General features: G+C 30.2%; 1 protein-coding gene across 1 annotated transcript; it reads left to right on the plus strand.

Annotated features, from left to right (window-relative positions):
* The first annotated feature begins 1,554 nt into the window (after window positions 1-1,554).
* LOC118069916 (homeobox protein Hmx-like) lies at window positions 1,555-26,030 on the plus strand. The gene is made up of 2 exons (XM_035088265.1): window positions 1,555-3,215; window positions 25,132-26,030. The coding sequence occupies exons 1-2, from the start codon at window positions 2,093-2,095 to the stop codon at window positions 25,497-25,499; spliced, it is 1,491 nt and encodes a 496-aa protein (XP_034944156.1). The 5' UTR covers window positions 1,555-2,092; the 3' UTR covers window positions 25,500-26,030.
* Window positions 26,031-26,511: the final 481 nt, after the last annotated feature.

Here is a 26,511-nt window from a genome sequence, read left to right on the forward strand (position 1 = left end):
TGCGCTTATTCTTCCTCATCAATTCTTCTACCAACTATTTCTACACTCAGTAAAGTGTCAGGATAATTGGTATAATTTATCCTATACATGAATAAGCTTTGTATCCCATACAAAATTCACATTACTCAATCTGAACACACTTCATTTCAAAATTGATCAAATTTTTCAATCAAATGTTGAAAAAATAAATTTCAGACCACTGCCAATTTCAAACATATTATCATGAAATATTATTTTTCAACTCCTCTTAAACAGTTTATTTAAATAAATCAGTTGATACTTTAGACAAAAAAAAAATATTTTAATGTTAAAATAAATAAAAAAAATTTTATTAATCATCAAAAAGTCCAGCTGTAGGACTACAATTTATAACTCAGGTTTCATTCAACTCTAATGAGTCGTCATTAAGTCAGCATATTATTTTGATTAATTAATTTTTATTATTCATCTGAATTCGATATTTCCACGTGTTAATGTGTTTACAATTACCAATTCCATTTAAGAGTATAGTATTATAATAAACATAAGATACTTAGTGTAATATTTCTTGGCTGTAAAAAACGTTTTTGTAATAATAATATGTAGAATTGATGGATATTTTATTTAGTCTTTTAGTATACGAAGCTTTTTGGTGGCGTGTCGTACTTTCATCCCTCAGGGCTTGAACGGTTTATTTTTTCTCTCTCTTTTCTTCCCTTCATCTCACGAGTTTACTCTACTCTATTGCTCATCCTTGGACCTCCTTAAATATCGGTGGACGATACATGCTAAATGTCGGCAAGATCAAAGCACACCGACGGAATCCGGTGGCCGAGGTATTATAATAATTTACTGGGACTCGCGCCTCTTTGTATTAGGATAGTGAAGCCGCCGGCCTTAAAAAGACCATCACTCGTCTTCTCGGCCACCGCTAAATTGAAGCTAAGAGGACTCTAAAAAGGTTTTACTGATCTCTTATTTTCTCTCCCTCTCCTTCATTTCACTCTACTTGCTTGTTCTATCTTCTTGCAATCACACCAGGTATATATTATAATATGTACAAGTAAACAGATTTATCCAAACTAATCTTCACCTTTTATGTCTCATCACCGACACAATGTTTGTATTTTAAATGTCTATCTAAAGATCAACTGTATAATACTATAAAAAAAATTAAGCTTTGAAGTGTTTGAATGGAAATAATTGGTGAACATGGACGTTACTCCCTCGAAAATGCTAGATGATGAGGAAGAAATTGACTAAGTAATTTTATTGCTGGATCCATGATCGTTGAGTTAGCCACAGTTGGGTGAATTTCTAGGATATTAAATACGTCTCGTAAAAATGCCATTGAACCAGCGTCATTTTATCCGTCGGAGGTCGTATAGGTATATCAGAAATGTTAGTAGGTGGTGCTTGAATAGAGCCAACCTCCTGGTAGGTGTGGCGTGGAATCGCACTGACTTTGATATACACCGACAAGCTCCCCTACCCAGTGGAAAACGAGTTAGCTGGGGTAGGCGTAGGTTCTTACTTGGAAGCGGTGTCGGTTCAAACCGTTTTGAGTCACTGGCATGAACTGGCGTGTGGAGTACGACGACCGGAGCTTAACTATTTTTTCAGTTTTAGATAAATGATAAATATTATTGAGTGAAATATTTAAATTGATATGTTTGACCAGTGACGTGAAAACAAATTATTGATAACTCGTGTGTGTGAGAAATGCTAGCTAGTAGTCTTTAGTGACAATTTTTTTCAATGAAAAGCTGTTCAAATAGCTGTCACGTTGATGCAATCATGATTGTTGTATCAATGTACATCAAACGACTGATTGAACTTAATTCTCAAGAGGTAGAATAGCTTGTAGAATAATTAATATTGTTAACGTTATAATACTAAAAATTGTTATCAACAATAAATATGCGATAAATATTGTGTTACAATTCCAATATGTCAATTTGATATGATATCATAGTTAACTTATAAAGTTTTCCATGTGTACGTTACTCATTAAGGTAGTTTGGAGTGTTATTTACCTAATAATTGAGTATACTATTGTTAGAGTACGGTTAGAGGTTTGAAGCGACGGTACGTATAACTTGAACACACCTATATGACTCTTGTGAACGTGGATATTCATCATCCACCCGAATTTGGAGTGAGGATGTGCACCACTGAGATGACTGAAGGTTTCAATATGTCACCATCAACAGCATCCTCAAGTGGTACCAATACTGGTTGCCTCGGATCACCAGGAAACAGAATGACACCATTGAGAAGCTCACCAGGTAGAGCACGGGAAATGAGAGATGAAGTTGATGATGAAGATGAGATATCAGTTGGCTGTCCGAGTCCATTACCCTTAGTCGTAGCAGCTACTTTGCAAGAAGAGGAGGATGATAAAAGATTGAGCCCTTCGACTGAGGAATACAGCGAAAGATTGACGCCCAGAAGCTATGTTGATGATGACGATAGGTATTCCAACAGAGATGAAGGATACAGTGTAACACATCCTAGAAGGATATCACCAAGTCAAATAAATCAAGTAACGAACCTACGAGAAGATGAAGATGGTGATAATGATGAGAGATCAGAGACTGGTGATCGAGACGACTACTTCAAACCTCTTAAACGATTGAAAATGGTACCAATCCAACAGTCAGACGAGGAAGACGATAGGGATCGAGATACTAATGAACGAGGAGTTAAATCATTCAGTATTCTTGATATATTGTCACATCGACCAAAGGCTAAAATAGTTCGTCCTTGGGATAGCTCTGAATCATCCAATCATCACAGGCAGCAACAACTTCAACAACAACACCAACAGCAACAGTCATTACAACATCTTCATCACCATGCATTAGTACATTCCACGCCTAGAGATTTATCTCTAATGAGTATGTCCTTGGCTTCCATGTCGAGTTCAATGAGCGAACCACCTCTGAGCAGTTCTTCTTCATCTGGAAGAAGTTCAGTTTCTGATTCCGGAAGTCCCGACCCTCTAACGCATCATCATCACCATCATCAACATCACTCTTTGCATCATGGTCTCCATCCTGGTATCCATCATTCAGCTATGCAACAGCAGCTCAAGAGGAAGTCCAGTGGATCTCAGCAACATCAGCAAGGTCAAAGTGGTCAACATGGCAAAAGAAGTACTGGCCAGGGCAGTCCGTTGGATGCTCTTTTTCAAATGACCAGCAAAACATTTGATGCTGGAGAACATAGTCAAGGTAAGCCTCTCAAGATGATGTCTTATTTATGCTAATATTATTTTTATCATAATCAATTGTGTAATTCAAGTATTTAGACTATATAGCAAAGCAACTGTCGAATGACAGAGCGATACTTTCCAAGTCATTGCAGCTACTTTTCATGTCGTAAGCGTTAAAGAGTGGCTGTCAGTTAAAGACATGATTCACTGTTTGACTGTTTATGAAAATGTTAATTATGTATGATAGTGAAAAATCATTATACAAAAACTTTAAGACAAAAAACAACTGTTTTACGTCAAAGTAAAAGCGTTGCTAAACCTCTACACATAATTGCAATTTCATAAATATGTATAACTATTATCCAATTATGCTGAAGACGTATCTCGAAGGTTGGATATTAAAACTGATTTATTGACCAAAGTGATTTTGTGAGTAAATGATTATTTATCTAAAAAAGGATCTATTGCATTTTCTGCTCAATCTCTAATTCACATCAAGTGTCCTATATTACTCCAAGACCCAAACAAATAAAAAACTAAAAAGGGATAGAGGAATTTTTTGTTTTTTTTTGCTGTAAAACTTAATTACCGGCAAATATTAAGGGTTAAGGGAAACAATTTCTAGGGTTCTTAGGAATTTTAACTGAGCTGAGATAATGATGATTGTAAAAGAAAGGATTTGAAACCCTCTTAGATAACGATAGCAATAAAAGATATATTTACTGTTGAGTTTTACTGACAATAAAAATAATAGAAAGCTCTTTTCCTAGATACTTTAAATCTGGAATTTCGATAAGATTCGAATTTAAAAAAATTACGTTCATAGTCTGACTCATTCGTGATGAAAAAAAATTGTTCAGGTATAATCTTTGAAACGAACTGAAAAAAAAACGAGGGTATTATTAATAGGTACTTTAACAATGTACATGTCAAAAAAAGGTACAATGCTATGTTTGCTGAAACAAGCTGATGTTATCAGCAAATGTCGCTGCAGGCGCAATTGTAGAAACTCAGCAGAGCACATACAGTTCTTGGTTGATGATTAACCTGATGAGAAATCATCAAATATACATAATAAAATCTCGTTGTTGCATATCTAACTAATAAGTTGTATATTTACAACAACGTGTGGTAATTTATTAAGTAGCTTAAGACGCGCTTCACATATGTTGCATTTGCATATGGCGTGATACATTGAACCAAGCCGCGTTGCTTGACTTCCGAGAGTTGATGCCAATATGCCGGCAGAATCGACAAAAGAAAATTTCAGGGCTTCCGTACACCTTCCATTTCGTATTGCGTGAAGACGCGACGGCGTCTGCTGCACCATCAAGATCCGGTTCCTTAGCGGCCCCATCAAGATTGCACAACACCGTTTATAAAACGTGCAACATATTGCTGCATGAGAAAGTAAAAGAACTAAATAAATGACCAAGACAACAACGGAGAATATACCTATATATATCCACAGCATTCGAAAACATCCATGATAAAAAATCATCGTCAAGAAACTCATCAATTGCGTGACACTACACTTTTCGACGTGTCTTTTTAAAAGATATGTACCATTGCGTGTGTGTAATACGATCGTTTAAAAATTTTTACATCAAATTAAATTGCTTATACGATAATATATTAGCTCATATCATTTCCAAAAAATCGTTCTTATTAAATACTACAAAGAAAACATTAAAAAATGAATCCATAATTTTGTCATATTTTAATTGTTGTTGTTTATAACGAATTGTTATTTTTATAAACAATGTACAATTGTTTAATCACATAGAGTTATTCATAACAATATTATATTGATATTTATTCAATATAATAAATATAAATTTGTCTAGAGTTGTGTGAATTCATTAGCAGCCATATTGTATTAATATTGAGTTCAGTTTTTCACATTATTAATCATCTAAAAAGTAGAATCTATTTTATCTTGTATTATCTTTCAAATGGAATTTATCTGGAGTCGATATCTTCTGTAGTTTTCGAGATATCAAAAACGAAAAAAAACTTGACATACGTAGGTACATTTATTTTTAAACCTTCTAATATGCTTTCAAATGTTTTAAAACGCAAAGAAATGACAAAATGACAAATTCTAAAAATCGATCTTATTAAAATAACTTTCCTATGGGGAAGTTAAAAACAATTGCAATGCCTACATAACTGGAGAACAATGTATAATGGAGGGTATGCAGTGTTTTTTGGTTACACAATCATCTTTGAGGATTATTATGAATAATATCGAATCGAATCGTGCACAAAATATCATTCGATACGTGTTCCATTATGATAACATGGAAGGGGAATTGAGATTCAAATTGGATTAGGTAGCCGTGGCATACAGTAGCCTCACGTCCTTGCAATTTACTTTTGATTACTATGCTTTCTATCCTTGCACAGTATTCTTATCCATCGGTATCATCGTCTTCCTTCATAATGATAATACTCATTCACTCAGTAGATATCATAACACATTGATTCTTAAATCAATTTAGTGTTTCACTTCAAATTGTTTAATTCAATTTTATCTTCCTGAAAATATCCTCTCATTTCAGAAGCATCATGTCAAAATTATGTATTTATTCATCTGTGTTTCACAGCTTTACAAGTGTTTGAAAACTTTTTTAACTTATTCATTCTCTTGCAAGTCTCTGGTAATTATGGGCTTATGAGCCAAACGACAACTCAGCGGGTAACAAATCCACTTGAATTTCCGGCCTCTTTAGGTGCAGCTTGAAAAGTCTCAGCGCACACCAGCGCAGGAAAGGCGATAAAGAGAGTTAAAGAGGAAGGAGGGTCTCAAAAGCCTGGTCAAGATGTTGTGACATTTCATCGCATAAACAAAACACCACCTACAGAATTTTGCCTCGAAAGTACTTTACTCGACTGGGGTAGAGCCCCTGCTGCTTCACCGACCCATTTAAAACTTACACAAGCTCTGTCTTTTTTTAAATATCTCAAGCTTCAATCTCTATTTTTTTACACTTAGGGGAACACCATTTTCAGATGTATATAACACTATTTTAATTATAAGTAATTATTTAATTATATATTACGTTTAATAAAGACACCTTGAACGTGACGATTGAACTTGTTCGAAGGGATATGAAAGATGGGCTTGGATAAATTGAAAATATTGTTTAGAGCTTTCTGATAATTATTGAGTACATGTTTGATTTATTTAAACACTCATTACCACCAAGTTTAGATTAGAAAATGATAAAAAAATATTATTTCCAACCCTTAAGGGTTGAATTATAATTGAAATTCATTATTAAAAAAAAAACAAGTTTTGATCACTAGATATTTTTTCATTCAAAATAAAAAAGCTTTTATTGTTTGAATTAATTTTTTTTGTTTGATGTAAAACATATTTAATAATTAATATTTATATTTATTTTAAGTACAATTTTTTTTAAAATAAAAAACTGTTTTTACTAGGAGTGATTAATTATAATAAATCTATAGGGCTTGAGATAAGAAAAGATAAAAATATTTAGCAACAAATGAGCTTTTAACTGAAGGAGAAAAAAAATGTAGGAATTTTTAAACTCAATTATTTTTATTTTTCCATAAAATAACAGGTTGAAAATGAGTACATATTTTATGAAAACGTAAATTGAAACAAAAAAAAAGGAAAAAAAAAGAGGAAAGAACATATCTTACTACACAGTGACTGTGAATCTTATTGCGGGAAATAATTCTCAATTAGCCGTAAATCGTAGCGCACTAAGTCGTATTTATGTCGAGTAACACAGGCCGTCGGATTTATATTGAATGGTGGAGGAAGATTTATATATGCGATCGGTCTCACTTTGTCCATGATCTCCGTGTCTCCAATTGAGTATTTTTCTCTCTCAGGCATTAATACTCACGATGAGTATCGGCGACGACCACAGGCAGTTTGAAATAACTCCCGTGTGGTGCATATCGAAAAAGGGGATGACGATCTTTTATCTCTTTTCGTATTTCTTTAAACGTATTTAGTTTCGAATAACAGAGACTAATCATTGTGAGCCACCCTCGAAGACAAATACAAATAAATTCGTTGTAGATTATTTATAAAATAGCTCTCTTGGTGGTCGTCATTTGTCTCAATAGTTAAATAATACCCTAAATAAATAATATGACGATAACATTTCAATTATTGATTCTTTTTTTTTGATTAAATTTATCACTTTTGAATATTTTTTTATTAATAAATATCTAAATGATTGGAGCTTTTTCTGCTAAATTTTGACACCTTAATCATTAATTATATTTGGAAATTATTTTATTTATTTATTTGAAAGTAAGTTTGAAGAATAATATAATGAACAAAAAATTTTTGCTGTACAAAAAAATTTACAATAATAATAAGCTCAATAAAAATGTATTTTTTTCAATGAATTATTTTAAGTAACTTTCAGAACTGATTCTATAAAAAAGTTAATTACAGAAAGATATTGTTTACAAGGAATTTATTTGATAATTTTAGACATTCAAATAAAAGACTTTTCCTTATCATAAAAATTTCAAACCAATCAATCCTAAAGTTTTTTGTATCGTATCAACCAGCTTTGATAGTTATTCCACGCAATTCACACGACATTGTCATTAAAAAGTAGAATTATACAAAAAAATTTTATCTTGAAAATTCATGAAAAAAATTAAACTAAATATATTGCTCTATTAATTATTTATAAAATTTATGGACTACACTTCAGGATCATAAACAAGTTAAATTAAAAACAAAAAAAAATTAACAAACTATCTCTCGTTAAAAGATGCATCTTGAAAACAAAAATAAATGAAACAGTTAAAAGTATTCCAGGCAATTAAAAATTTAAATCTCTATTTTTAATCATAAAGCATCTCATCTTTTAATAACATAAAAATGTATCTTTCATTTAAAGCAATTTCTGTGACGATTTATTGTTTTTCTGCAGCACAACACGCATGAGATAAGCAATTATCTTATTAAGAACATTACAATGAAAATAAGTGCATTAACAAGTGAATAAATTCAACAAAGAGACAAGTTGAATCGTCAGCCATATCAAAAAAGAGTCTTTAATTCGAGTTTAATCGATTTCATGATAATTAGTTTGATGCACGAAGAGACAGACATGTTTGTTCTAGATTGATGTCCAGTAAACACGAATATAGAGCAATTCGTATATTATCTAATTGGATAATTTAATTATCTTTTCATGAAAAATCCATAAATCTCTCAACTCTTTTACCTCCTTCCCTCTTTAAAGTTGCATCAAAATCATTGCGCTTACATTTACGACACATCACTTGTGAGCAATTTATTTTTATATAATTGTTCGTAGATTCACGAATTTAATTGGCCAATTAGTCGCTTCGATGAAAGAGTTTGGTGTGAGTTTTTGATTTTGCAAAGGCTAATTGATCTCACGAGACCACTGAAATGAATAGGAAAGCTCATCCAAGAGTTTCAAGTAAGAAGAGAATAGACTGTGATGAGGATAAGAAATAAGAAAAAGAAACAAAATGAAGAGACTGAAAAGAATGATGATCGTCTTGAGACTGAGTGAAAGAGGCCCGTGCCAAGTCCGACTGAGACTCGCTGGTTAACCTGCGTCGTTAACTCAAGCTCTCTCAATATTTCCTCTTGCCTTTTGGCCTAGCATGAATAATTTTAAAATAATTCTCCAGTCTTATTTAGCCATTTATAGCTCAAATGTAACACTAGTGTAACTCAATATTCAACAATGTATCATACATAATAATGATGCTGATGATAATAATAAGAGGAATGATTATTATAATTATGACGAGGGATAAATTAATTTACTGATCAGAGTAAAGAGAATTTATCCGAAAGGTTAACAAGCTTCGTCTAGATAGAAATATTAGTGTAACGAGGAATATTGAACCAGCTAGAAGGGATGCATCAAATTTCACCCTGTTTCCAAGACCACCACGTGCAATTGTATTTTATATATTGCAGAAATTCGTTGGATAAACAAGTAACATAAGATTTCATGCTTTAATAATGTTCGGAGAAGTAGTTAAGTAAGAGCGCGTGGAGAGGGGTTGAAGAGAGGAATTACTGTGCACACACGATCCTCATTATATTGAAAACATGTAAAACAGATCGTTACTTTCCCCAGCTATACTTATTCTTTCGATATTAATAATATTCAAAATTATGTACTGCAGTAAGAGGCTTCGTCATGTATAAGGATATGAATGTATTTATGGTACAGACGAGGATATATGGCTTATCCATTAAAAGACACTCGTCGTAAACGACGGGCAAGTTGTTTTACACTTTTTCTCCATTTTTAGTCAATTTTTGCTCAGGCAGATGAGGCAAAACATCATGAGTTTATTACTAAGTTAAATCAAATTTTATGGATAGACTTAGTCTATTTATTCATTAATGAACTGGAAAGTAATGATGTGCAATTAAGTGGAGTGAAAAATTATTTTTTATTTTTAATTGATAATTTTGAATACACTGAGGGAAAAATTTGTTGTAAATAAATCATATTTGTTTTAATTAATGAAAGAAAATTTTTGAATAGTTGCAATACAACATTTGTTTTGGAATAGATTATTTCAAATAGTTTTTTATTTTTTACATAAACATTTTTTTATACAGCAAAATGTTATTGTTTAGTGTAATATTCTTCAAACTCACTTTTAAATAAATAACATAACTTAAACTCTAAAAATAATGAATGATTCAAGTGTTAAAATTGAAAAAAAATATACGAAAGCCCGAATCATCTAGATATTTAAAAAAATTATTTTCTAAAAAAAAATTAAAATAATGAATTAATTAAAATGATGGGTTGACTTTAATTGAATTTCGAATGAATTAAAGAATTTTATTGGGACAAATGTTCTATGAATACTCTTAAGATACGATTTATTAACTATTACTGAGAAAAAGTTGATGGATATGAAACTTCGTAAATTGATGATTTATTTGATACAAAAGTAGAATTTATCTGTCCATATCTCAACAAAAATTCAAAAACTGCTGTTAAGTATTTTTCGGCAAACTTTCGTAGAATTTACTAAGAAAAAAAAATTATAAAATAAATTTTAATACAATTTATTACAAACACACTTAATCAAAACTCTTTAGCAAGTAATTATGTAGATTAAAGTTTTATCTTAACACAAAAGATTGAAATCACTATTTTTTTCCTCATCATAACACAGTGGAAAATTGAAGATAATTAAAACATGCCAATTTATAATCAATTTTGTATGATAATTAATTTTTTTATAATGAATAAATATCAAGAAAAAATTGCAAACTGTTTTTTAAACACTCAAGACAAGATAAAAAATGTTTTTAATTAATTAAAAATAGTTTACTTTGATTTATAAAATAATTTTCATCAAATTATTAGACTTAATTTATGACTAAAAACCAAGTGTTTAAAACCATTGTTTTTTCTCGTGCTTGCATACTTATTGATTTTTTGCAAAGTGTTAGCTCTAAAACAATGCATAAATATTAAAATTAATTCCACAATATTTCCATGAAAAATTAATTCCTAATTAACAAAACCAACTCAATAAAAAAATTCCCAAGCCATTATTGTTACTTAAGCAAGAAAGAAAAAAAATTAAATTCTATTTCTCAAAGTATAATAAACTCCTTAACAACTAGACACCATTATACAGTAGTTAGCAAGTAGAATTTGCATTTTTTCTATCGTTTATGATGTGCCATTAATTTTGACTTCAAAATCGACGAAAGACTTCCGGCTTCGTTAACGTGACAACGCAATAGCAACTCAGTCAACGAGCTACATATACACTTTGCTAACTCGACAACTTATATACATGTATTATCGATCCGGTTTGAGTGTAAGCACAAGCGTGCGTTTATCCCAGACATATAACAAACGAGCTGCAACGTGGGCCAAAGACCTGCGAGAAAATGAACATCAGCTTAGACTCCAGGTCGCTGGCAAGTCAGCCTGGGAACTCTGCAGTAAATCGGCTGGAAAATGGGAAAAAGCGACAACCGAGTGGGTGACAAATGGTGAACTCCAAAACACCCAAGACTTTACGACATTGAGCTGGTGTGGTATGTATCTACTGTAAATATAGAGCAAGACTTGATCGAGAGGAAAAAAAAAGCTACACAAACTACTAGCTACTTCGTTTTATACTTATTCTCGATAATGTGTACGAGAAGTGACTTTAAAGTAGTTAGAGTTTAGATTAAATTGATAAAGACTAATCATTTTTTTTTCTAGTAGATTCATTTCTTTTACAATAGGTTTGAATGTGTTTCTTTTTTTTACAAATAATTTTCTGCAGTTTATCAAATAGAATTATGTTATTGCAGTTATTTGTAGATAAAAAAATTACTTAAGAGATAAAAAAAATTGTTTTATATTTTTTTAAACTAATTAACTGTTGAGTTGAGTGAAATGGATATCTCAAATTATGTAAAGTAAGATATTACTGCTTGTTAATTTATTCCAATGATTCCGAGTACTTCTAATGAGTTTCTTTTTGAATCCATTCTTTTGTCGATGGAACATAAGCAAGAATGACTAAGTTGGAGAATAAAATAAATTCTTTCGTAGTCTGAATTCAAATGAAAAAAAGTAGCTCTTACTTTGGCGCAAAAATAATTGAAGGAAGGATATTTGCATGAGGAAAGTAGAAAATGATAAATGAATTGGAAAATTGTCGAAATAAAGAATTTATAGCTTCTTAGACAATTGGAATTTATAATTTCGAATATTTTTTTATCATAATACTTTCGGTAATATATTTTTATTAAACAATAATAAAAATCTTAAATCATTCCTTATTTATTTACACAACAATATTTTCTAAAACTATTCCCCAGAAGATTATTCATCTTGAAAATATAAATCTTATTGACAATTCTACTTTCTTTAATACAATTATTTTTAATATATTCAGTGATTGACTTTAATTAAATAAATACTTGAATCAAATAAATACTCTACACCAAGAGCCCAGCAACATCAAAGCTATAATTTGACAAAGAATTTTCCAATGCAACCCTTCAACACCATAAATCATGTTTTATTAATACTAAAAAATTTCAATAACAATTTTTTTTAATGACCTAGGAAATTACATTGATAATTGAAAAATAACATAAAGGAAAAACTTCATCATCTTCACTATGAGATAGGAACATTTCTCACTTTTAACTGAGTTAATATTACATAAAGATAATGCAGGTAGAATAAACAAGAAAACTTTATTCCTACCTTTCACATTATTTATTACTCTTGACATGTATGATATGATTCAATTATCATTACAAAGTCTTCAAATATAACAGAATAACATTTCTAATGCCACCAAGTTTTTTTTCTGCTGCATTTTAACTATTTTTTTCCATTAATTTACTGTATCCCTTCTATATCATCACCATCATCATGAAGCAAGAAGCAAAGATGTGCAATAATAAATTTAATAGTTGTGGGTACAACTTATATGTCTTGCCACATTCTGAGTAAATGTATCGGCATAGCTAGAATTTTATTTACTGTAGAACATCAGTAGCAGGGGAGGAATGAGGTATGTAGTCTATGTAGCAAGCTTCTCATAAATTGGTCCATTTATTTTATGGAATCTTGCTTTATATTACGCTTGTGTTGATGTCGTATCTTTCTTGACTCTTCTCAGCTCAAAATATCCTATCCCACGAGTGTCAATATTGCCTGACACTTAAATGAAAGTGAGGAAGTGCGAAAGGAGAAAAAAAGTAATAGCTCATTCTTTCCAAGTATTCATAATTTTCTTCACTAATGACTAAGCTATTTATCAATTTGTTGACTTGTAAAATTCAGTAAAAAATTTAAATTATAAAATACTAGATAATTGGATATTTTCAATACCTATTCTTTTCAATAATTTCCAGCTTCCTCTTCTTTCTTGTTTCATGCTTTGATTCATTCACTTATTCGCACCAATAAGAAAAACAACCGTTGCATTACGGATTGCCTTCATTCAACGATTGATGTTCTTGTGTATAACTAAGTTCAAACATTATTTTTGTCACCCCAAAATCACGCCCCACAATGAAGAGTCATTAGGGGAGTGGAGGTTGCACAAGGGTGTTGAAGCAGTGAGGAACGTGGGATAGGATATTATCATCTGGAATGATTCGCTGTCTTTACAACCGATTTACTTTGTAATCTGGTTTGAACCCACCCTTTTTGTCGACTTTATACTTTCACCAATGTTATCCTCACGATTAATACTTGCAGCCCCTAATAAAACACATACCTACATAATGGCAATGATAATTGATAAATTCCATCATTGAATATACTTCTTCACACTTTATCAAAACCTGCTGGAGAATGTGGATTATAAAAATGGCTCTCATTTCTGTAAGTTATGATGTATAAATCATATTTGGGTATGCTATCACAGACAAATCTTATGTTTTCAATAGGCAGTAAACAGGATCTTGGCTGGTGTGAGTAGGCGGTGTTCTGCATTGAATCACATGAGACAGTCATTGAAGATCAGAGCGGTGCTTTTGAGGAACTTGGTTCTTTCGTGTGCCATATGGCCACTAAGTCCAGTTGGTGTAAAAAATTCTGCTAATAACAAATTCACTGTTGATACCTGGATCAACTGATTCTCTTGTTCTTCCAAGTGTTAGAATCGTTTTCAACTCTACAATTAAATAAAAAACTTCCTTTTCTCCAAAGAAACTTGATTAACTAGTTTTTTTGATTGAATTCTAATTAAATTTTATCATCGGTAGATTCCTTTATGAGATTCAAAAGGTAACAGGAGATGTATTGAATAGAGGAGTAAGCTGACAAAGCTAAAAGTTACACATACCTGCTAAATAATTGTGGCATGTGGCAGGTATTTAGCAAGGTATGACCTGATACGTTATGGTAATATTATTTCAAACAACAAACCAAATTGAAACTTTAGTTACTTTATTTTCTGAATGAATTAAAGGAGATTACAGGTATAAATGTAGTTTATGTTTGCAATTGATCGATTTTCTGTTAATATTGGTTTTTCTAAATAGGATATTAACGACCATCTGGTCCTATAGAAATATTTGAAATAAAATTGTGATCTTATAATGAGGAAAAAGAATTGAACTGTTTATTTAAACAGAAATATTTGTGTTGCATAAAATAAATATTTTTAGATAGCCGATAAGTGGAACTATCTCCAATAATTATCAAAAAGCTTGAGGTCTATTTTTTTTAATGAATCAACTGTTCTAAAAACTATTGGATCCAGTACAAATTTGATTCATTCATAATTTTGTTTAATATTTGAATGAATTATAAATTTAGTAATAAATTGTTAACATGATTGAAGTTGTTTAATTATTTTTTTTTTAAGATAATTTTCAAGATGGTAATCAATTTATTGCTGAAATTATCGTTAAAGTCATTAAATGATAATTAGAAAAAATATTTCTTAATGGATATATTGATTTTATGAATCAATTGAAAATTTTGAAATAGTAATAAAGTAATTGTAGGCTTTTTTAGATGAATCTGATATGAATTTTAGGCTAATAACATACTTCAAATAGAGATATAAATTAGTCCATCCAATGAATAACCTGGTAAGATTTCCAATGATTAAAATTATATCAATGAATAGAATTACAGTTAAATTATTATTTAAATGACTTCTTTAGTAGAATTTATTAATAAATTAGCCATAACACTATGAAAATTAATTTTTTTTTCTATGCTCCATTTGAATAGTGAAATTATCATCAGGTATTCAGATTATATTTTAATCCAATCAAATCTGACAACCTCTTTTCATTCTATCCATTTCATCTATTTAAAAAGTTGATGATTTGATTGTAGTTAACTAAAATTCCTGGTCATAAAGAATACTATGATTTTTCTTTATGATGACCAAACTATTTTTTATTGATCAAACTATCATCAATAATGAACTAATAAGTTTAATTAAATTTAAAAAATACATTATTACCTTTAATATGAAATAATTAAATAGTAATGAAAGAGAAAATATTGCAATTATTCAAACACTTAAGTTATTTTTTGACCAAAAGTTGCATTTTTTTATTTTATGACTGTGATGGCAATAAAATCATTATAGAAACATCATTTTAATGAGTAACACATTTAAAACATAATAATTAAAAGAAATTAATCTTAAAATCAAGTAACAAAAGGTAAATAATTACTTTTTTGGAGATAAAACAATGCGTAATGTGCATGATGCTATGTTTGCGACTATTTCAACTAAAATTCCTTGCGAGTCTGTTGAAATTAAACTGTTTACCACATTCTCCAACGTGAAGAAAGATATGTACTCAGAAATGTTCCTCCTCTTTTCTTCATAAGCAAAATGATATTCCTAATAAATGAAGAGAAAAAAAACTCGAAAATTAATTCAGATCATTTCCTCTTATCGGATGAATGAAAATAATAATTTTCCATCAAGTATATAATCACCGGTCAGATAATTCATCAAAATGGTCAGGCTCCAAAGTATATGGATGAACAGGAAACAATGTATGAGTTATAATCGATTTGGACACGGGTTTTAATGCCTTTGGAGGAGAGTCATGGGGGTGTCCAGTCTTCTGGAAATCAACACCTGCCTTGATGTCACTAATCGATCGTGTGCGCATCGTTTACAAGATATTGAAATTCGTTACGGATAAATTGTGTTATCATTCTTGATTGTAGATGCTGAAACGATCACGTCATAAAATAATTATGGCTCTTGGAGAATAAATTTGTTATACAGTTATGCTATTAATATTCAAAGTTTTATAATTATTTTGTTAAGGAAAAATGGGTTTCAAGATGATGTTATTCCTTAAAGAGCACAGGAAAGACATTTTAATTAATTAAATGTTGATTAATTACTCGTGATAATTTTTTTTATAGAATTCTAAAGATGTTTTTTTATGATATAATAATGAAGAATTATAATTCATTCTTGAAAAAATTAAGTTATTCATTACTTCAGAATGTTTCATTTATTATTTTTTTTTGGCCAAATTATATTTTTATCTTGAAAGAAAGAATCAATTTGAAAAATTGGATTCAGTAATTTATTTTTAGAAAATAAATTTAATGCGGAAAAATTTTTATTAGATAATTAAAAAAATGAATATTATTGTTAAATAATTATTTATTTATTTTTGATAAATAGTAAATGCTGATTAAAACAATCATGATGCAATAAATTACAAACAGAATAAATTAATTACACTGAAGCATAAAAAAAGGTGGTGTACACAAATCAATTAATAAATACAGTCATTCAGATTTTACCTATTTGTCTTCTTTATGCATCTGTGCATTTCAATTATATGCGAGACTAGAGATTAATCTTGTGGAAGATTAAGAATTACTTTGTCACGCTGGATCACGATCATCAATGGTAATAATGTATGAGCCTATACCCATTTTATTGAAACTTTTTTCAGCTGTTCTTTTTCTTACTTTGTTTATTCGTTTAACTTATAAAATTTTTCTTTTTGTACATACACACTATAATACATTGAAATTAAATACATTGGAAAAATGTCTGTTATACCATCGATCAAGTGTAAAACGATGAAGACTGGCACATAAAATAAGGTGCTGCTTGATGTGCTTATAATACAAATATAAACTAATTCACTGTTAATTATTTCTCACGACCGTGGAGTGTACTAGAGGTTTAGCATGTAGATGCTATAGTTCCTGAATCCATTATAAAAATATCAAGTATAAACTACGAGAATGACGTTTGACATAAGATATGTAGGAATATCGAAGACCAGGTGGTTTGACTTGAAAATTTCCTAGTCCAAGTAATTGTGTGTCTTACACTTCTCATTTCTTTATCAATTGCTTGCTTTAATTTTTGAAGGAAAAATCATGACGTCAAAGATTTTATGTAATCAATTATATGATAATAGAGAATTTAAAATAATAATTAAAACATTTGATTAAATAAATGGAAAAAAAGGTTGAACAAAATCTTGAAAATTATTGTAACACTATTTAGTTAATTCTATGAGTAGTAGAATAAATAGATTCACGTTCGACTTAACTAATATCTGTTGATACAGCTGTAGAGCGGCACAACAATAAAATATAACGGTGTCAGAAAGCTTATATCCCTTTAATACTTTCTCAATCATGAATTGTTATTACGTAAATCAATAACATGAAAGAAATACAGTCTCATTAAAAATTAATAATTAAATAAAATATTTACAAAGTTAGTCATTTTGCTTCTTTGATTAATAATAGATGAAAAAAAAAATTGCCAAAGTTCTAGTTTCATTTGTTAAATTGACATAAATTATTTTCAACAAATCAGTCAGTCTTTTTGTTGTTATGCTAAAAAGACAAGAATTTTAATTTTCTTTAATACCTTGAAATTGTGTCAGAATCATTTTTTTTTCCCCCACGTTATAAAATAATTATAAAAATGTGCCACATTACTGGAGTAAAGTACGAGACATGCGTGACAAAGACACAAGCAACGAGCACGAGCTAGTGACATTGAATGGAACAACAGTTAATAAATAAATTAATAGAACTGAGCTTGACTACCATTGATTATCATATGATTAAACTATTCCTCTCATTAATTGATTATAGATTACAAACAAAATCTCGACGTAATCAATGATAAAAGTGATGAATAAATTTCAAAGACCAACTAATAACATTATTTACTTTTTATTTTATTTAGTAATAAATAAATAAAAGAAAATAAATAAATTACTTGTAAGTTTTAATAAAAAAATTTTATTGTTATGAAGAGCTTGGCAATTATTTATTAATTGTTGCTTAATTGGACAAGGAATTAGAGATTATAAACCGGTGCTAATCACAGTTTGTCGGGCGACGGTTTACGTCGTTTAACGTCGCCGTGACGAGAGGACAAAAATAAAGGGAAGAAAGAGAGAACGACATGGTATGATGATGATTTGTAAACGAGAACGCGAACACGAATAAATGCCTGGAAAGATGAGTTAAAGACAAAGTTAGATTATGACAAGAAAGACGATTCATTTTATCCTGTCCGATGTATAAATTGACTATGAAAAAAATGTATAAATAAATCTGAGATATATTAAATGCACTCAAAGGTTAATTTTCTAATATTTGTGATGTGTGTAGAAGAGTTGCGATTAGGAGAAGTAAATTGATGGTAATAGCAGGTATATTTAGTCTCTCTTGAGTGTGTGTGTGTGTGTGTAAAGTATTCATTTTCTGCAGTATTATTCGCACATTATTATATGTAATTAATAAGATTAATTCACGACAAATTTATAAGACTTTATCAGCACATTTTTTCTTTTTTATAACTGCAGTCTTTTTATTATAAACTGCTTCTGAAGTTTTCTCGCTTTTTGTTCACCGTTCTATAGACTGCCTCTAGATATACCACGTGGTAATTTCTTATGGACTTGATCATACTCTGGCTATATAATAGCATCGAAATTGATTTTTCTGCATCTTTGAAAAAATATGCACTGAGATATTATACTACATGTTCGTTATATAGTTTTGAAAAGAAGAAAAATAATAATAAATTACCCAGCTGGTATTTTTCCCGCGGCATTATATGTATCATCTCGCCCATGGTCTGGTTTCGTTGTTTGAATATCGCACAGAATACGTGATGCTAAGTAAATGAGGTGACGAGAAAAAAAGTACGTCTTCTTGTGAGGTTTGTGATCCTGGTGAATGTGGAGAATAAAATTTGCTATTTATGCTATGGTAGTTAATCCTGATGATAGACTACGTCGAACCATTAATCATTAAATATAAAAAATGTGTAATATGCTATATGGGAAATTGTTTATGGCTTTTGGAGTACGAAGTGCGAAAATATCATGAAGAATTGGCTGTTGATGACAAATTTCATGGGTTATTAATGTGAATACAAATAAAAAAATGATTGCTATTTTGAATTTTAAAATTCTTTTGGATTTTGGGTGAATTGAAATGGCAAGTTAGTCATTAGGAATCTTAACATCCATTCAGATCCATTTTTATTATTGATTTGATTAATTATTAAAATCGAATTTTTTATTTAAAATAAATTGTTGGTGAATTATTTTAAATAATTGTGGATAGTTATATATTATTTAGATGATGAAAAGACAAATTAAGATTAAAATTTGAGACATAAAGCCACAAGAGGTCAAAAAAAGACAAATTCCCACCTACGAAGGATGATGGAATTATTAGCAAAGATTCTAGATACATGTCAATTTCGTTTTTAACACGTCTCTGCATTTTATTTCTTTTTTTCCATTCGGATAATTAGACTAATCAGCGGCACGTGGGTTGGCCCAGCTACCACCAAGAAGATTTCAAAGCCACAGTCCGACTTTACTGTTCAGGATAAAGAAGAGGTCCGGAAATAGACATAGCTGAGTTGAGATAAAGAGACGTCCCATAGTAGCGGAGAGCAAAAAGAAATGAAAGAGAAAACTAAAATAAATGTGTATGAATTACATGTAGACATCTACTTACGAGATTTCTTTTATCTTGGTATTTTTAATTTTGTAATTTAATTAATTTAGCGGTTAAAGTAGGAGGAAAACATTTAAATACTTCTAAAGATTAACGTTAAAGACTTTTACTTAAAAATAAAAGATCTAAAGTTACACTTTACTTTCAATACTCATTTAACAATTGAAATTCAACAATAAAGTGCACATAAGACAGCAGCCATTTTTATTTTAATTAGGAAAAAATAAAAAATTTTAATACTAAAAAAAAATTTATTTAACAAATTAATATTGATAAAATTATTTTTTTTTTTCTCATTTTTATATAGTTTTTGATGTTTTAAAATTATGTTAAAATATGAAACATATTGAAATATTTAAATAAATATATGTGTATTTTAAAAAGATGACTCCAAAAATATTCTCATTCCATTTTAAAATATTTTGAGTCTTTTTTTTTATCAATATTGATAAATATCTTTATAAATAAATAACAAATTATTTGTGGACAACCATCGAGCTCTTAAGCGACGGAAAATCTCATTTTAGTCAAAGAACATAAAAGACCAGAAAATGAGTGGCCTAATAGACTTTGTTTGGCCTCTCCATAAGACTAAATATCAAAAAATAATTATTAATTATAATTAGTAGTTTATGATAGGTGTAGATCAATTAACCAGATGTGAGTTTTATTTTTTAATAAACACATTATTATTTAAGACATTTTAGGGAAAGTTTGTTTCGAAAGATATACTCATTTACAGGCGTTGAAGACCACCCACTTGAGTTAGGTACCGCGTCATTTTCATCAGCCTTTATAGCACATCCTTCGCATGATGATGTTGAAGAGCCGGCTTGTAGATGTATACAAGTTCTATCTCACTCGCTATAAGCCAGGTGGTATTCGATCTTTTCTCGCGTCACGGGAAGTCTTAATGAAGACGAATCTTATTCGAGATGGCCGACACCAAATTCACTTCCTGGCTGCTCTCACACCTCAGTAATTCAATTGAACATCCCGATAACAACACGCCTTTATCTTTGTCGGCCAGTGAAAAATTTTTATTGTGGGTTTCTTCATATAATAAAATTTAATTTACACACGTATAAATATTTGTTAGATGTTTCAATTTATTTAAATTCTCAGAGAAAGGTAGAACATGAAAATTATCTACAGATTAAGTATATGAATTTATTTCAATAACACATGAGTTATTATTTACAGTTATGTTGAAAATGATGAATAAATATTCTTCACTCAACAAAGTTACATTCATAAAATATGAAAAGTACTTTTAGAATATAAATTTTATGATGATAAAAAATTTTTTTATGCTTTTTTAATAGTTAAAAATATGACTAAATAAATAATAATCAATTAATTTTCAACTTTAAATCTTTTCTTTTCATTTTTTAAATTTTAAATAAAAATTATTTTATCAAACATAAATTTTAAAAATAACACAAAAAAAATTTTTTTGATAAAGTTTAACATGAATTTAATATTATTCAAATTAACTTTCAATTTATTGAACTTAAAAATAGTTTAGAAAATTTTTTTTCTATAAAGAATAAGAAAAAATGAAAATGCAGTTACTATGGAAATTTGTAATGAATTTCCTAGAGTTTTCAACACACAGAAACCTCTAACCATTTTCAGTATACACTTAACATCCCCAAAAATGTGTGAGAAATGACGCTAATACACTGTACTTAATGCTCAATAATATGCTGCCACCATGTACTTAGATTCGTACACTAAGAAAAAATATTTAACCCATACTAGTCAAGATTGGTTATCCGCGAAGTGGATATTTACGTTGGTTAGCACGTAATAATTTACTAGGTGCAACGTTCACATCATGTATAATGTTGGACGAAAAAATATCGACCTATTGCTGATAGGTATATTCAAGTAAGCGAAAACCTTATAAATGAGTTGATGCAGACAAAACTCTGAGCTATAGATAGCAAATATGGTAGTGTTTTATTGATTCTTATAGCAACAATAACATCATCGATAATGGAGAAGTATAAATAGGGGTTTGGTTAAATATCGAAAAAGAAGTAAATAACATCTACTTCAAATGATGTTGAAGTTAATGATGATGAAAAATGAATAAAATTATTTCGAGAAAAAATCTATAAAGATGTACAATCGTCGTCTGGCACAAATCATAACGATAAATCTCTGCCATGGTATGCCCTAAAGGCTAAACGACTAAATAAGTGTTCCAATTTCAAAATTACCCGCTAAACGATTTGTAGCCCGGCAGAAAATATATCGTTGACATGTGGGCAAAGCTTCATTCGTTGATTTTGTAAAAGGGGGACGTATGTCGTTTGCCTCTTGAGAACATCAAGAACCTTATACCTATCACTTCTCTTATTCTACCCTTCGTATCGTAGTGTCATATAAAGCAGACGAGACAAATGAATATCTTGATTTTCTCTGAGTGACAGAAGACTGACACAGCTTGACCAACTACTTCTCTTACATCTATATCTAATTTATTTCTGTTAAAGCATATGCTTATATACATTCGCATCATCAATTTTCTAATTCTCTTCACAGGATAAATACAGTATGCTACTGTCCTTGTATATTTCCAAAGCTTTCGTGATTTTGATACGCAGTGATTTAATTCTAATGTTTTCCATAGTGATTAGATTACATGCTTGTGATGGATATGCTGCCTGCATAAATGAATACATACGTTATGCATTGCTAATCCATCAATTATTAGAAATTATACTCGATTATAACGAGAATCCGTTAGTTAAATGCAGTCATTGAACATCATGACATTCATGTATGACATCGTTTTTGAAAATGACTCAATAATGTCTAACTTGTAGACTAGATTGATGTCAATGTATGCTACTTTACTTGGAACTACTTAGCATTAGATTTTTTTTTTTTTTAAGATTATTGGTCTGGAACAAAGTGTTTGATTCTAAATGCTGGAAAAAAGGTCCAGATATTCCCAACAAATTTCTTTAATCAAGTATGACTGTTCCATTACACTTGGTAGTTTGAATGAAAGTTTCTTTTTTGAGATTAAACTGTTATTTTAAAAATTTACTGTTGAACATTACTAAAGGATTTTAGTTGTGAAAATGAGTAGCATCTCAATGTGCTAAGTAGGGTGGAGATTTGGTTGTAGTTGATGCGTTACAAAAATACTCAAAACAAAGTAGTTCTTAGGAAAGATTTAGAAATGCTAGGTTGAAAGAGGGATTATATAGTTTTGCGTAGTTTTACACAGTTTGAGTTGGTGTGTTGTTAGGTTTGCTGAAGTTTCTTGAATGTTTTCTTTCTCCTTTAGGGTAGTATTCTTGGCAACATGATCATTCAACAAAATATAATTATTCTAATATTTAATAAGTTAAATTAAAATTGAATATACAATGAATAAATGTTTAAACAATACTATGAAGTATTTTAAAATAGTTTTGACCTAGCTACCGCTGAAAAATATTTCCTTGAATAGCAGAGAAGTTCCCAAGTTAATTTTCAAACTCAAAAGTCCTGATGCAGAGCGGCAAATTCGTGAACATCAAACGAATTAAATCTCTGCAGAGAGTCGACCGCAGAAACTAATATCTCAGCGCCTCTCTATCTATCTTCGTCGATCTTATACTCACTATTTACCCTACACTGCACTACTACATTGTTTAAAAGGCAGAGAAAGAGATACTCTTAGCTACTCTTTTGTCTACCTGCTGATAGTTGCAGAGGCAAAATGTCCATTTCGTTTTACCACGTTGGTCCAATATTACCCTTCCTGTTTAATAATAAAATAAAGCAGCGGCAAGTTGGCTTTAGATGCAAGCAAAAATGGAAAAGATGAGCCAGCATAGGTCAAATAAGGTATGTTAAAAAAATAGCTGCTTTGTCATATTAAAAGAAAATAATAAAAAAACCAAGCGTGATCCGACACGGTTGGTCTTCAATCATGCAACTGGGCTGGTGACGTTTTTGTCCCAAATCGTTAGCCTTATTACCGAAGCTCGTTCTAAATGGATCAACGGAACCGAAATCTTTATCTGATTCGGCCATTATTGTGTGTAAGGTTGTGTAGTAGTCCCTAATAAGAAGGAGGAGGAATTATTCCCATAATAAAAGGAAAATAAAAAACCTGACTTCATCTAATAAGAGTACTCAATATTAATAATACATGAGAGAAATATATAGACAGAAAAAACACTTGAGGGGCCTCGTCATCGAGGCTCATAATCATGATGAAAGCCCAACTTTAGGACACCAGTTCAATGTTGAATTGAATTTTTGGAGGGGATTGTACGCGGGTTGCGCAGGTGTGACTGATGGCGGCGGCCTTTGATCCAACAAACGACGCGGCTACTTTGTCCAAGACACTCTTCGTTCCAACCTTTAGCCTTCTCTTCCCATCAGCTCAGGCCTCCCGTCTTTCCTTCAGGTTGCATACCGATTATTGCTTCGTGAGCAGTATAAAACATCTCTGCAAAATTTAAGTTTGCAAGTATTACATTGAAGATATTTTCTCAACAACCGTTTCAACTTCGATACATCCGCTAAACCGAATCCCATAGAACATTGTGAGGTATTAATGTCTAGCGCTTACATGAGAAACTGGAGAAGGATGCGAAGTGGCATCTTGGAATTTTGCGCGTCTGGAACGAAAGCGTGACTTTTATGAGGGAATTTATGCTACATCTTAAATACTATGTACAGTTTTAAATGATACAAGGAACTCTCTGAGTATACACCTAGTCCAAATGTATAAATATATACTCCATCTAAACTCATTGTAGTTACTTTTTAAACAATTTTAATACATGAGTTATAAGAACGCATAATTGTAATAAACTTCTGAAGCATAAAGTTATTTTTTGTATACTTTAAGGTATCATTACTCAAGGGAACTAGAGATATTAAATGTTGAATGAAGGAAATCGTTAATTTGCAATTTTGTGGAAAATGCATTTTATATAGTCTGGTGTATAAATTAGCAATGACATGTTTCTTTTAGGAGCAGGGGCACCTCTTGTACCTTTTAATTAAAATAAATGCATACATTTGAAGCATTTGTTCCATTATTTTTTTTTGGTTTATTACTGATACAAAGTTTTAAACTGTATGAATAAATGAAAATGATAGAGGAAGTTTCATTAATATGTTTGGAGTAGAAATTAAAACAGTTCTTATAGTAGTTTCTTATTAAAATTTTATAAAAGTAATTTATCATCACAAAGTAGTTATTATTACTTGACAAAATACTAATTGAAAAAAAAAAACTGCAATGCTTTGATGTTTACATTTATTGAATATGAAATAATTGATGAGTTTTTAGATATTAAATTTGATTTTTATTATACATTGAAATATATTTATTGTTAAAATTACAACAAAGCAATATTTCACCAACAATTAAACTAAATGACAACGTTTTCTTTCTGATTACAGAGCAAGCAAACCATCTGAATCTCTTTAACAACCGCCAGCAGCCCAAGAAGAAACGCAAGAGTCGAACAGCCTTTACGAACCAGCAAATATTCGAATTAGAGAAGCGTTTCTTGTATCAAAAATACCTGAGTCCAGCGGATCGAGATGAAATAGCAGCTCAATTAGGTCTCAGTAATGCCCAAGTGATAACGTGGTTCCAGAATAGGAGAGCAAAGCTCAAAAGAGATATGGAAGAGCTCAAGAAAGACGTCCAGACAGTGAATCCTCTTCTCGTGGCCCAACATCACAAAACTTTTTTGGAGAATGTACAAGACCTTGGAATATTAAAAAAGAGGCCACTGCCCAGTTCCATGGATGATAAGTCATAGATCTCACCTTCCTTAAGTCGAGATATCGAATGATTTTATTGTGTGGCAGTCATGCTTTTCTTATGAATCACATACCTTTTCTCGACAAATTTTTCAATGGGTGATAACAATTGATGTCATATCATTCGTATACTCATGTTGAATATAAATAAGATCTATGTCAAGTCAATCACTCTGTACTTATGCGACTATTTTTACTGTCTTGTATTATATTGTATTTATTACAGAAATTAAGATAATTCATGATTTCTAAAAAAAAAAAGATAAATTATTAGCCTAACTGTAAACTATAATAATGTAGAACATAAATTATATAATGTGTACTTGATAGCAGTTTATTGAGAAGAATTATTCTTAAAAGTATTGCCATCAAGAGTCTTGTAAATATTTTTGTAAATATATGTAATAATGAAAAAAAGCGAAGAATGAAAATTGTACTGAAAGATGTTTTTTGTTTCTTGTAATTAATGAATTAAATACAATAAATCTATTAATCGTCTCACGAGTTGATAGATTCAGTTGATGAAACTAGTATAGAACATATAGATGGGACACTGCAATATATCCTAATTATTAGGTTTAATTAGGGAAGCTTTATGAACATTTTTTTAAATAAAATATTTGGGAAGAAAATCTCTGGAGCATTATAGAATCGTGCAACGCTTTCGAGAAAAAATGCTGAAAACGTATAGACTATAGAAGAAGTGTATAGCGATTCAAAATAAATGGTGATATCATTAATAATTATTTGCATTGTTTATTATCATCCTTTTTCTCTAGTATTTAAGAGTCTTAAAAAAATTATCTTCAACTAGTTAAAATATTTACTTATCAGTTTTGCTAGACAATGAAATATTTTTATCAGTGAAGCTTCTGCAATTCTAAAGAATTTTATGTCTTAAGATAAATTGTTGAGGATAAAAATATAAAACTATTTATTTATTGTTAACCTTCTCTAAATAAAAATTGATAAGATTGTGTCTTTGCTTAAATGATTGAAAATTTACTAGAA

Source organism: Chelonus insularis, unplaced genomic scaffold (assembly GCF_013357705.1).
Source record: "Chelonus insularis isolate UGA/USDA-ARS -01 unplaced genomic scaffold, ASM1335770v1 contig_493_pilon, whole genome shotgun sequence".
In the NCBI taxonomy this organism is placed as follows: domain Eukaryota; kingdom Metazoa; phylum Arthropoda; class Insecta; order Hymenoptera; family Braconidae; genus Chelonus; species Chelonus insularis.